A 14,075-nucleotide genomic window follows, 5' to 3' on the forward strand; every position below is an offset into this window, starting at 1 on the left:
ACAAAAAGAGATGTTAACTCTAAGATGTCATTGATTGTAAGATACATTATGACTTAGAAATTAGAATGTAAAATAATAGTAAATAAATATAGTGATCAGGTTATTAGCATAATAAGAATTCTGAGACTGGAGAACATAAATGGGACTGATGTTGGGTCTTAAAGAGTAACTGGAATTTTGATGGGGAGGAAGTATGTGAATATTACAGTACAGAATCATATTTAAAATCTTAGGTTTAAACTTCCAGAAGGCCTATAGGCTAAACTTTGGCTTGTGAACTTTGGCTATGCCAAAGCAGGTCTCTCAATACCTATTCTATAGATATGGTAATAATAAAATATAATAATAATAATAAATTTATTAATATTTTCTTTGTCAGACACGGTGCTAAAGCACTCATCAGAAATCATCTAATGTCAACTCTGTCAGATGGATACTGTCATTGTCCCACTTTAGGCATAAAGAAGGTAAGTACAGAGGGGTTAAATTCACATAGCAAATTACTGACAGAGTCAGGATCTGAACTCTTACACCTCATACTTAATCTCTAGTGATTAAAATATGCTTAGAATCCAAATCATTGCCATGCCCACATTCTGAAGTTGGTAACACCTAACCATAAAATGACTTGGGGATGTTAAAATGCACTTCTTTGTTATGACATGATTCCTGTGGCTAAGAGGTCAAGTGTAAGTGTTCATTGTTGACAATTTTACATTTAAAGGTAAAAGAACATTTGAAACCTAATAGGAAAGGTATGATAATTTCATTCACTTATGAAATAAAGATAAAGTTAGGGCTGTTTTTACATTATTGTGCGAATCAATTTTCGTATTGTCAATTTTGTAAGTGACATTTAAGTCAATGTACATTTCAACATTGTGGTGTAACTACAAACACCTATTTCTGTGCTCATCTTTCAAAATATTTTTAAATTAAATGCTTATACATTAAAAATAGCACACATAAAGGCATCCCCACTCTCAATCAGCATAGGTTTTGAAAAGAATAGTAAAAAGCCTTTCCAGTGAATACAAAGTTACCTCGAATGTGTGTCCTTCCATGCACTCCACAAGGTCATCCACTATTTTCCCAAGTTTGTCTATGATAGAATAATTACTCAAGCCTTCAGAAATTTTTGAAAACTTGTCCAGAAGATCAGTCAAGCTGACTGACAATTGTTCCACCATTTCATTTATCCAACAATGACTAGGCTGCAAGAAATGGAAAGCAAGGAAGATAAAGCATTTATTTTAAGTACAGTAAACCTGGATCACCCTTCAAAGACATCAACGTTGCCATCACTGACCTGCCAGACAAAGGAGTGCCTTACATCAGCACAGTTCAGTTCTCGTGTTTTGTTTAACTCAGCTCTAACATCTGTTTCAAAATTTACAAATGTATATAGATCAGAGGAAAGTGTTGATGGTAAAGGTTTTGCTCTTCCGTAGAAGTAAATTAAGACAAGAAAGAGCCAACTCTTACCCTTGACAAGGTCCAGATATTAATGGAATTTAATTCTATTGAAGAATATTTATTCTTCAATAAATATTGAACTGGAATATGAAATGATAGATTAACAACAGCTATTTTTCTAAAGTGTTTGATCAGTTTCAAGCCTCCTTCATAGATGAATTCATGCGTATGTTACCAAAAAAAAAAAAAAAAAAAAACCTGGCTGAAATGTGGTCTGAGAGAGAAGCACTTTTATCTTAGTAGGAAGGACCAGCTATGTAATTTGTGGGGCCAAGGTCAAAATAAAAATATATTTATCATTCAGAACTTGTTCAAAAAGGATTAAGAATTTCAAGATGGTGACAGGAGAGCATTAAACCAAGCAAGGAATCCTGCCCATGAAGCCAGTCCATGATGCCAGCCCTGTTTACTAGCTAAAAGCTCAAGTCTTAGAATCAGGCATAACTGTGTTTAATTCAGCTGAGAGACTATATATAGTAAGCTGCATAAATTCTCTGAACCTCACTTTGCCTATCTCTAGAATGGGAATAACAGAATAAGGTAATTGTGAGGAGATAATGTATATAATTTGAATGTAAGTTTCACGAGGGCAGTATTTTTATAAAATCTTTTTCCTCATGGTGTGCCTAGGAACAGTGTCTGGCATGTGAGATTTGCTCAGAAACTATTTGCTGAACTGATGCATGAGTGAATCAAAAATGAATGAATGATAAAAAATACACTCAGAGGACCATATTTTATGTAAAAAGCCAGACAGTAAATATTTTAGGCTTTGCATGCCAAGAGGTAAAAATCAAGGATATTATGTGCATATGTTTACACAAGAGAAAACAAATTTCCACAAAATTTTTATTACAAAACTAAAAATGTAATAATATTTGAATAGAATTTATTTTGCATAATAACTGAATTTATTTTGTAATATGGTCTGCTAACAAGAAAATGGAATTCTTTATTTTGGGTCAACATTTTGCTTAGATGGAGTTCAAAGTCAGCATTTTCTATCATCAAATAGACTCCAAATGCTCATATGTAAAAATCAATCTCGGCTGGCTGGCCATACAAAATCAGGCACTGGACTGGATCTGGCCTGTGGGATATAGTTGCTGACCCCTGCTATAAATGGCTGTGGATCAATAAAGGTTTAGATTATTAGGAAGAGCTTCTCAGAATATTAGGGTGGAGTTTAATATTTTTTAAATTAATGTGATATTACTTAAAATGTAATTGGTCATAAGTTTGTATATATAAAAAATATTTTAATAAGTCACCAAAAAAACTTCACAGCTTTTTCTCATCAATTCTCAGAAAACCCCAATGGAAAAAGGTAATTCTTTTTTTAGTTTTATTTTAAATTTTAAAAAGTTAGACATTTATACAATCCATGAAGTGATCTTCCCAATTATTCTAGAGCCCATCTGGCACTACACGCAACTCTATGTTTAGTATGATATATTATACTAAAAAGATAATATATTAACATTATCTTTTCAGTAGAGGCTCTGATTTATTTTTTTAAACTCTAATACATTACAGTGAGAAAAATAAGACAATTATTACGGACAGCTAATTGACTTGGCTTATTAAGATCTTAAATAATTTAATATAACATCTGTTGTACTGCAGTCATAGAGAGTAACTGATGCCATGTAAAATGAATCAAACCACTATCTACTTACCAACAAAGTGGGGAAAAGTCAAATAATTTATTTATTCTACATTTATTCTAAATACAAAGGGGCCATCTTATATTCATTTAACAGAACAGTTTTAATATAATACAGCCAAAAGAAACTTGTTTATCTACAGATAGGTAAGCTCTAATTCCCAGAGGCATTCAAAACTTTTAGGATTGTTGGCTCTAGCTTTAGATAGCAGAATAAACAACTCTCCAGTGGAAATTAATTTAATTAGGCCATTGCATTAAACTCATCAACCAAGGGCCGATTTCCTAGAATATGGAATACAGCACATACTATAAATACAGTTTAAATAGCATTTACATGGTAGAAGAGCCTTCACCAAATAGTTAATTCTATTGTAACTGCAAATTTTTCTGTGGCAAGCAGAATCCATGTATTAATCTCAAACTTTTTCCTTGCTCCACTCTTTGAGTACATTTGTCTAGCTATCCTTTTCCTGGATCTTCCGACATGGAAAAACCAAAATGAAATTCTCTTATTTTGAATTGAACTAGGGTATTCCTTTTGTTACTATGGTCTTGCTTTAAATAAACAGGTTCTTTTTCCTCTACTTTTTTGTGGTAAAAGTAAAAAATATTTTGTTTATATGTATCTTATTTTTAAACTGGGAACTCCACTTCTTGTTGACAATTCTATTTATTTCTATTTTCAACTGAACTCCATGTTTATATTCTGCATTCAAGTTCTAATTTAGCTATAACTACACCCACACATACCTATCAAGAACGATACAGGCAATCAACTCTTTCTAGTAAAATTTTCAAAGTTAAACCTGTAATTTCTTATAGTTAAATCGTGCAACTTTCATAATCTAATCCTAGCCCAATATCTGTCCTTTTAAAGTAATGAACAATTCATTCATAGCTGTGGTATGAACTTCTGGACTATACTGCTGAAAAATATATTTCTCAAAGTTCTGTAATTGTATTTCATTCATTATTCATTCTTGCCATAATTTCCTTGGGAAAGACACTATAATAAATTCAAAGTTCTATATTTTCATTAATTTGTTTAAATAGTTATATTTTAGCTCTTTAAGGTTCTTGGATTTATTAAAGATAAAACTGAGGTAAACAAATAATATTAAATATTAGCCAGTTCTGACTTGTCTGCCTGCAAGAGAGGAAACCAGTTTTGACTAGAACGTCAAGCAGTTTTGTATTTTCTTTTTAATTAAATATAGCCAATGATTTGCAAAGAGAACACAACATGGTAAACTAAATATTTCATGTGTGAGATGATAGGAGGTTTGTCTGTTTTTCAGCTCTTCCAAGATTATGATCAGGAAATGGATGATTAAAGGTTGTGAAGTTCACAAATGTATTTTATTTTCCCTTTGCCTTAATAACGGTAACTATGGACAATATTTCTTATCTTTCAGAGACCATTTTAAATTTAAATAGTTCTGTGTAAATATTAACTCAAACATTCAATAGAAGAATATAAGATGTAATGTTCTTTATTTCACTAGAAGAATGTGAAGGATTAGGAAATCTGATAAAGCCACAGTCAAAGTGGTGACATAATGAATACCTTTCAAATTCCTGAAGTACATATAATTTAGTTTTATTCACCCATATATATATATACATACAAAAAGATATATAGTCCTTGCTTTGAAAGAGAAAACTTGTCTGGGTTTTCCTTAACTCCATACTCTCAAATTTCTTACCTTCTTTCTTGGTAGCTTCTGTCTTACATTTTCTAGATTAATTACAGCAGCTGTAGCTAGGACTACTGAGACAATATATCCTTTATATTCCTCTATATTTAAAACGTGTCATTCTAGAATGCTAATTGAATCAATGCTATTGAATCAATATCCTTGACTGGCTAGCAAGCTCCTACCACTGAAGAGCTGGTTTAAAACTGTAAACTTTCTAAGGGATTTTAAAGTGCCACGAGCACCAAATTAATGATTTAACTAATTGATTGAATAAAAGATATAATAGCTAGTATAATTAAAAGCATTCTAAACATAACTAGGTACATGAACACTTTTGAAGACCAACAATGAAAATAACCATGCATGTTCTAAAACTACATATAAAATAGATGATATAAAAATTTCATAAGATGTGTGATATAACACCTCTGCTGTCCCAGAATTGGTAAATTCGAGACCCAGGCTGAAATAAATTGTGTGCTTTGAAAACATTTTGGGGAATTCCTATATCTAGCATGCATTCTCCTGTTCCTCATTCTGCTTCATTCAAGAAACTGTTCTGGTTTATTAGTTGAAAGAATCTGATACATTATTCTGCATTGGTCTTAGATGCAGAGAGAATCTCTAAGAACAGTCACTATAAGCTTTATGGAATTAGAAACTAAATGTGGGCAAGATATACTACAGTAAGTCCTCCCTTAACATTGTTAATAGGTTCTGTGACTTTAAGAGAAATGAAATATAATGAAACCAATTATAATATAGGCTAATTAGCTTATATTTATTTTTACATATTTTTTTTTTATTTACACTTACATTTATATTTAACCAGGGTTAAGTTCTATGGCATCTCATCAACCTTATAATAATGAAACAACATCAAATGAAATTCAAAGACCTGCTGTATAACATTTCCCCGTGGATGCACTTGGCACCACTTTCCATTTGGTATTATTCCTACAGAAACCTGTGTGCTTCCTTAGTGGTCCTACGGTAGTTCCCTACAAAGGAGTTGGGGTAAAATATCCATTAGCGATTCTGAGAGACAAAAGCACTGGCTCATACTCTGAGGCCTCTGAGGAATAGTCACAGAAAGTATTGGCCCAGTCTTCTAATTCAACTAATCTAATTACCAGCATTACCACCCAGTTTGAATGTTTCTGTTTTGTTTTCTTTAATGTGTGTCAAACCTCAGTCTTGCCAGAATTAGAGGTAAGAATGCCCAGGGCACAAAGCATTCCTTTCATTCCTCTTGTGCTTCCAGCATTTACCTCCAGCTGAGCAAATCAAAAGAATCTAGAGCCATGCCATTAGAATCACAATAGTTTAGATCTGGAAGGGATACTGAACACCATATGGTTCAGTCCCACCAATTTCATAAATGGGAAAACAAAGGCTTAGAGCAGTGAAAAGGTTACCCGCACATTTAAACAAAGAAACATGAGGAACCAACACTCTCCAGTACTCGCCTAGTTCTTTCATCAATGAGTATTTTTTTCTGCCGGGTTCACCATGATTCTTGTGGTCTCATATCTGGGCCAAATGCACTGGTCCTTCTTTAGGCTCAATTAAGAGATCTCTGAGAATGGAAATGACTCCTTTTGTCTCATTTCAATGAATCTAGAATTCTACTGATGAAAGCAAATTTCTCTGAGCAATCATCACAACCAAACAGCAAATGTCAATTGCCATTAATGAACTCTCTTCTCCTGTTTTTTACTCTTAGGACTAGAAAGAGGACAATCCTCTGCCTCTCTCAAACATTCCATGGACAGGCAAATTTAAAACATTCCTATAAAAGCACTCTGCAAAATACCGTGTGCTCACATCACTAGTGTATATTCTCCAAAATCTTAACTCCCTTCTGGATGAGCTGGGTTTTGTTGTGATTTATTTTAGTCCTTTCTCTAAACAACTGGGTTTTCAGTGTTCATTTTAGGCATTCTAACATCGCATTTTCTTGTTTGAATTAAAGTGATGTAGAAACCTCAATCTGATTCAGATGGTAATCAGCCCAAACACTATAAATATGTGTTGTTTCCCAGGGCAGGTCTATAAATGGTCCCCGAGCCAGACACAAAATAGCACAGTGAAGAAGAAAACGCATGGGGAGGTGAGGGCAGCAATGATGAACTAGAGGCTTATTTTCCAGTCTCAACTCTGTTAACACACTTTGTGATTTTAGACAAGTTAGTTAATCTATTTAGAGCTTCAGTTTCTCTATCTGTGAAATAAAGGGATCTGTCTAATCTTTGCTAGTCAACATGAGGGCCATTAGCCAACTGTGGCTACTTATTACTTAAAATGTGGCTAGTGTGACTGAAGAACTAAAATTTTAATTTTACTTAACTTCGATTTGTTTAAATTTTAAAATCGATATTTGATTTAGTGATTAGAAAACTTTTAAGTATGTTTAAATGAGCTAGGTACGTGAATCTGGATTTTCAATTGTAAACTTCATGAAAATGGGACTAAATATGGAGTATTTCTGATGAAATTTTAGTGTCTGAACTGGAATATGCTGTAGGTATGAAATACCCAGGTTTCAAATATAAAAAATGTAAACTATTCCATTAATAATTTTATATCAATTGTAAGGTGAAATGATAACATTTTAGATACACTGGACTAGATAAAATTTATTATACTTAATTCCACCTGTTCTTTTTTAGTTTTTTTTTTTTTTTAAATGTAGCTACTGGACAATTCAAGATTACATATATGGCTTCTGTTGTATTTCTATCAAGAAAGTAATGGTCTAGATGTTCTGAACAGCGTCTTAATATAATCACTTAGTAAGATGGGCCCTCTAGTTTAAACACATGAAAGAGCCACTTAAAAATACCATTCGATGCTATATTCTATTAATTTAGCTAACATTTTAGACGTACCCTTTTAAGAAATGTTATTATATGGGAGGTAGAAATAGATGAGTACAGTGTCTACCTGTCTGGTTTCTATTTCTTTAGGAAGTACTCCAGAGTCAACCCTCGGAATCCATACTTAGAACTAGTGAAATTGCCTTGCGGCCACAGATGATTGAACAGTGGTAGACTACCTGAGCCAGATGGGCCAATCAGAAAGTCATTTCCCAAAACTGGTAGTGGTGATAGGAACTAATAATTAGTCTCTGAGCAGGTCCAAAACTGTAACCTGAAAATCTGAAAGCTCTGAGACAGTTACATTCCACCAGGTGACTGAAACAGACAGAACAGAATGAGGCACAGATTTAGAGATGAGGAAAGACAAAGTCAGTAGCTTTCCAATCCTGGCTGGAGTCCTTTTATGAGGCCTACCTGCATCCTTGCCCTTGACCGGAATGCTATTTTTCAGTATCCTTAGAATAATGGGACTTCCTGTTGTCAAATTTAAGTTCATTACTGTTAGTAAGAAACAAGGGAGTCTCAAACAAGATGAGCTCTTCCAACATTTGAAAATCAGACCTTTTTTGCCAACAGTTAAATGCTGACTGGTAAGTAGTTCTTGAATAGCTACTACCTACTTGAATGGTGAGGAAATACAAGGGACAGATTTAATCCCTAATCTTTAGATAAATAAAATACAGTAAAAAGAGAAAATATAACAAAACAATAATGATGACATCTGACGTTTATTGTATGTATAGTGTATCTCAGAGTTTTCCTATCTCTTTACAACAATACCCTGAGACAAATACATAACATGTACAATTTTAAACAGCTATGTAAGTAGTATATGATCAGGTACCCAAAATGAATAGTTTCTGTACTGATTCTATAGAACTTCTGAGATAATGAACTAAAAGGTAAGGTCCACAGAGGAGACACCACGTGGTATTGCTGAGCACTTGGCACTCCCCAGCGCCAAGCAGAAGCACTGTAAGGAGTGATGTCAATTTTTGCAATGATACAAGAAAGAAACAGCAGGTCTGGAACAACAGTAAATAGCCTTGTAAGAAAGAGGGATTTTAAATTGACCTTGGAGGAGATGTCCATTAAGACGTTTTTTTAGCCCCAAAATATTGTGTGATTCCGCTGGTAGAATTTGGATGAGTAAACAGGAGAGGAAAGGGCATCCCTGGCAAAATGAGGTAGCACTAAACAGTCTTGGAGCTAAGAATAAGCATGGTGATTTTAGAAGGAGGAACGCACCTGGCTTAGGGTGGGGGGGGTCTGTGTTGGGGAATAACAAGTATTAAGATGAGGTGGTTAGGGTGAGGCAAGACTGTGGAGAGTCAGGAATATCAGATTCAGAAATCTGGCTATCAGCCTTCTGTCATTAGGAACAATGAGAGTTCTTGAATCTGGAAATGACTCAATCAAAGTAGTATAACCTTCTGAAGGTTTAAGGAAACCGTGAAGGAAACCATGATTCCTCAAAATTGCATGACACACCTCTTACACCTAAGACCTTTTACGAAATGCACACCTATCTAAAAGAAGATAATAATGTTGAGGTGCAGACATTGTGTGATGAGTGACAGGCATTCACCTCCTCATAATAATCTTGTGGGTTCTGTTCAGGCCAAATTTGTACCTCAGGGAGTAAAGACTGGTCCAGGTAAGAATCATCAATAGATGTGAAATCTGTGGGCGGAACTTTGATGAGGAATTGTACATGGTCTGAAAGTATCTCCCCAAAGGCTGCTTCTTAGCTGCTAATAAGTAAATACAGAAACAGTGGAACACCTTAACCAGGTGGTCAAAACAGCACCAGGATGAGAATTTAGACATCGTGTGCCTCTGGATGTGATAACCTGAGGACATATCATTTATTTAGTTTAGAAGCTTGGAATGCATAATGAATATAACCATTAAGAAACATCAAATGTTTCGAAGAGAAAACGCTTTATTTAAAGGGGAGGGCTACATTACTAAAAATTTCACTATCATAAATACAAAGAAAGTCTGAGGAACTCTTAAAGGAGACTAAAGAGACATGATGAATTAGTTTCCACAAACTAAGTTTTGAAGTGGACTTAAAAAAGCACAATTTTATTATTTTACGGTTCTTGAGGTCAGGAGTCCAAAACAGGTCTTATTAGGTCAAGGCGTTCAATGGTGCTATGTTTCATTTAGAGTCTCTACAGGAGAATCCCTTTCCTTGCCTTTTCCAGAGGCTTCTGTCCCCTTCCTCCTTTTCAAAGCCAGCAATATAATATCTACAAACCCCTCTCTCTGGCTCTGACACTCCTGCCTTCCCTCTTATAAAGATTCACGGGAGGAGACTGGGTCCACCTGGATCATCCGGAATACTTTCCCCATCTCAAAATCCTTAATTACATCTTCAAAGTCCCTTTTGCCATGTCAGGTATTATATTAAGAGCATAAGACATCTTTGAGGAAACATTAGTCTGCCTATCACGGTTGATATAAAAATGCAAATCTTGATCCTAGATTGGTTCTTGTGCTTGAAGAAGTGCCAAAAACAAACAAAAAGAGTTGATAAAACTGAAATACAGCTAGTAGATTTAGTATTTCAGTTATTCCTAAACTTAATGAAGCTGACAACCACACTGTGGTTGTGTAAGAGAAAATCATTTACTGAGGAAATACACACTGAAGTATTTAGGAGTAAACAGAGATGTCTATAACTTACTTAAGGAGTTTAGAAAATAATAAACACATGTGCACAAGGAAAGCAAGCATCTAGTAAAGCAAACAAGGCAATGTTAGATGAATCTAGATTAAAGAGTAAGTGGGTATTGTACAGCTTTTCTGTAAGTTTGAAATTATTTCCAAATAGTTAAAACATATAATTTAACTTTAATTAAAAACTGATAAAGAATTTTTTACTCAAATACCATAAGCAACTCATAGTTTGTCATTTTATTGACATGAAAACGACTGCAGACGTGTAGCACAAATTCAGCAGTTCAATTTCTGTTCTTTCTACGATGACATTACTAGTAAATGGAAAGGCTCAGAAATGTTTAGGATTTTTTTTTAGGTTAGGAACTTAAAAAATCTTAAGAGTCTGGCAATATTATAGCTTCAAAGAGTTTAAACAGAATTGGTAATTATCCTTAGATTTAAATATCAACTGTTTGATTACACCCTACTATTTGAGAAAAAGAACCTGCTAGGTAATTTTCTAAGAAAGCCCTTAGAAAAGTAGCCTTTCTTTTTCAGGAGTATTTATCTGATTTTTAAAACAAAAAGTAAAACATAGTGTATTCCCTTCTAGAACTTTCTTCTGCCCAGGGCCTCAGGCAGAATTTTATTGCTTTGGCCTCAGAGAATTTTTCTGGTACCCATTTTGATTCCCACTCTACCGTTTATATTTTAAAGACAAAAGATAAAGCAGCTGGGACTCTGACCACTGACAAATAACTAGGGGCCGGTCCACTGGGAAACTCCTCTGATCTTGGCAGAAACTACCATTTTAAAATGAAGGTAAAACAAAGCTTTAGACCATGTTTCTGCCCAAAGCCATATGCATGCGCTTGTTTTTCTTGCCAATTGTGGTAGCCAAGAACAGAGTTACTCCAGTTGTGCCAGGACCATTTGCCAAGATCAAATAATAGTGGACTTTTCTCAATTACAGAAACAAGAAAAAAACGTGTGGCAATGAATCGGCTTTATTTTTACAAGCTTGGCTCTTGCTATCACCAGTCAATACTGAAATCTGTGATTTAGCACAATCTGTGATTATATCAGCACACAATAATCTATTTTATTATTTTCAATTTAACACTTGTTTTTCAAAGAGCTGCATGATTACTTTGAGTGAATTTGGCAATCGGAGGCCTAAAGTGCTTCCACAATCCAGAGCAGGGTGTGCCTTTATTACTTAGATGCTTCACTAGAATATTTTTCCCCATGCAAGTGTAATTATTTAGATAACCACATTCTGTAACCCAGGGTTAAGTCACATGGCCTGGGTTTCTTTGTAAGACTGTCATTCTCTAGTTATACAACCTTGGGCAAAATTACTTGGGGGAGGGGGAGAAGAGTTGTAAACCTCTGTGTATCAGTATCATTTGTAAGATAGGAGTTACCTTAGCTATCTATCCTGCCTTCCTCACAGGGTTTTGCTAACCATCCAAGGAGATAAATATGTGAAATCATTTTGATAAACACCAAATAATTTCTCCCCAGGTATTACTGAAGTTTTTAAATTGACATGTGTTTGTTTCTTAAAGTGTGTGGTGAAGTGCTATTTCCATAGCTTTTCCTAAACAAATACTTGCTGCCTGAGTGAACGAATGATTAATTAACTTTCAGGCTGCTATAATTTTACATTCCTATTTCCAGAGAACTCTCCCTAATCCAGTAAAACAGAGCTAGACTTCAAGATAACTGGTTCGACAGGAAGATAACATGTTCAAAGTAAAGTAAGCCTTAGAGCATGAACTAATGAAAAGAATTATGCCTCTGACATTCTCTTGAAATAACCTTATAGTCTTTGAAAGACTTTTTAAGCACAAGCACTCAGTGATGTGCTTAAGCACACTTAAACTGGTAATAATTTTGATGGACTCATCCACAATATCACTCAAAGCCTAAGACAACCTGCACAAGGTAGATGTATACTAAGTGGTAAATTAAGGAAGATGTCAACTTCCAGAGTAGGGTAACCCGAATGGTTTGAAATTAATACAATATAGTAGTGAAAATGAATCAACATGGAGCAACATGTTATATGCCAAAGGCATGTTACAAAATATGAGCAAGTTGCAAAGTAGTATATGAAGTATAGTGGCATTAACATAAGATATGAAAATATGCAAAAATATACTCTTATGTATAGATGCACAGTTTGCAATAAAAGTATAAGAGCATGAGGGTTACTGTGTGCTGTTTTGCTCAACGCGACTTCGGGGGAGGCTATCTTCATGCCAAGTCCTAAAATCATGCTTTGAAATGAAAAATTCCAGCTCAGAATATTTGTTTCTAAGAGATAAATACGTCCCTAAGAGACAACGTAGGGACTACTGGAGATAGGAAAGGGGCATCCAGGGGATTTTGCTATATTTATAATGTTTCGTTATTAAAAAAAATATATTTGAAGCAAATATCGCATAGTGATAAGGTCTGACAAGCTATGTGATGGGTACACAGGCATTACATTATTCCCCATGCTTGAAATATTTCTTCATATATGAATCTAATAGGTAATTAGAAAAATGATTTCTTGGTTACACTAATAAAGTATTTATAATCATAACCTCGTGTTTTTATTGTAAGATTCTAAGAATCTATCACAAAGCTAATAAATTCTGAGATAAAATATTTTGTGTTCAAGTTAAATTGGAAAGAGACTTTTATACAGGACCTTTTCAGATATAAAAAAGAATTTACGTAATTTTACGGTCAAGTCTTGTTGGGGAGAGACTAAAGCAAAAAGAGAAATTTGTGGCAAGCTCCAAGGAAGATGATCTTAGTCACTTTAGGAGTACAGATCTAGGACACAAGTTCTGAAATGTTCATCCATGACTAAAGTTTAGCAGTTGTTTGAGGAATAAAACTATGTAAGTCAAATTCCAAAGATACCTTCTTCAAATTCTGACAATTAGCAAATACCTAAATGACAGCTAATTTCCTATGTTAACACGATCACCTCATCTCTTATCAGCTACTAAAATGAAACTCAGAAATGTACAGATTACATACCAAAATGTCCATTCCGGGGACATATTTGAGGGTTATCTTATAGTCTTTTGGAAGATTTGCCACCTACAGAGAACAAAAAAAGGAAAAATAAGACTGTAAGAAAATCCATATATATCACCTAATCATACTGTTTTCAGTGTCTTGAAGAAAAACACATACAAACCTGTTATGTTTTTAAATTACCATGGAATTTTAATATTTACATATATAGTAATTTTTCATTCTTGATTTCCTTTGTAATCAAAGCAATCTCTAAAAATAAAGTAGGTGATGATGCAAATCTTTTGAACTCCAAATTCAGTTATGGGTGGCTAAGTACATAACCTACAGAGCTTTAGAAACATGATCTGAATGAACTTCGATTGCCATCTGTGGTCTTAGAATTCCCTTCCAGGACTATTTTACTACTTGTTCCTCCGCAGGATCAGGAATACAATATATTTTTCTTGTCAGTGGTTCTCAAAGTGATAAATAACGTCGACATCACCAGGGAACCTGTTAGAAATGCAAATTCTCAGGCCACACCAGACCTACGGAATCTTACTCAAAATGATGAGTGCTCAAGTTTGAGAACTACTGTTCTATATTGTTCTTGGGAAAAAGGGTCTGTGAAACTTCAAAAGAACAATGCTACTT

General features: G+C 34.3%; 1 protein-coding gene across 3 annotated transcripts in view; it reads right to left on the reverse strand.

Moving 5' to 3' along the window:
* KITLG (KIT ligand) overlaps positions 1–14,075 on the reverse strand; it is an 82,522-nt gene that overhangs the window by 23,482 nt on the left and 44,965 nt on the right. For all 3 annotated transcript variants that reach the window (XM_011361754.2, XM_011361753.2, XM_023531550.1), the window contains 2 exons: positions 13,440–13,502; positions 1,044–1,214 (listed from right to left, as the gene is read on the reverse strand). In XM_011361754.2, coding sequence (XP_011360056.1) covers positions 1,044–1,214; positions 13,440–13,502 — 234 coding nt within the window. The remainder of the gene's footprint in view (positions 1–1,043; positions 1,215–13,439; positions 13,503–14,075) is intronic.

The sequence above is a fragment of the Pteropus vampyrus genome, unplaced genomic scaffold (genome assembly GCF_000151845.1).
Source record: "Pteropus vampyrus isolate Shadow unplaced genomic scaffold, Pvam_2.0 Scaffold70, whole genome shotgun sequence".
Taxonomy (NCBI): domain Eukaryota; kingdom Metazoa; phylum Chordata; class Mammalia; order Chiroptera; family Pteropodidae; genus Pteropus; species Pteropus vampyrus.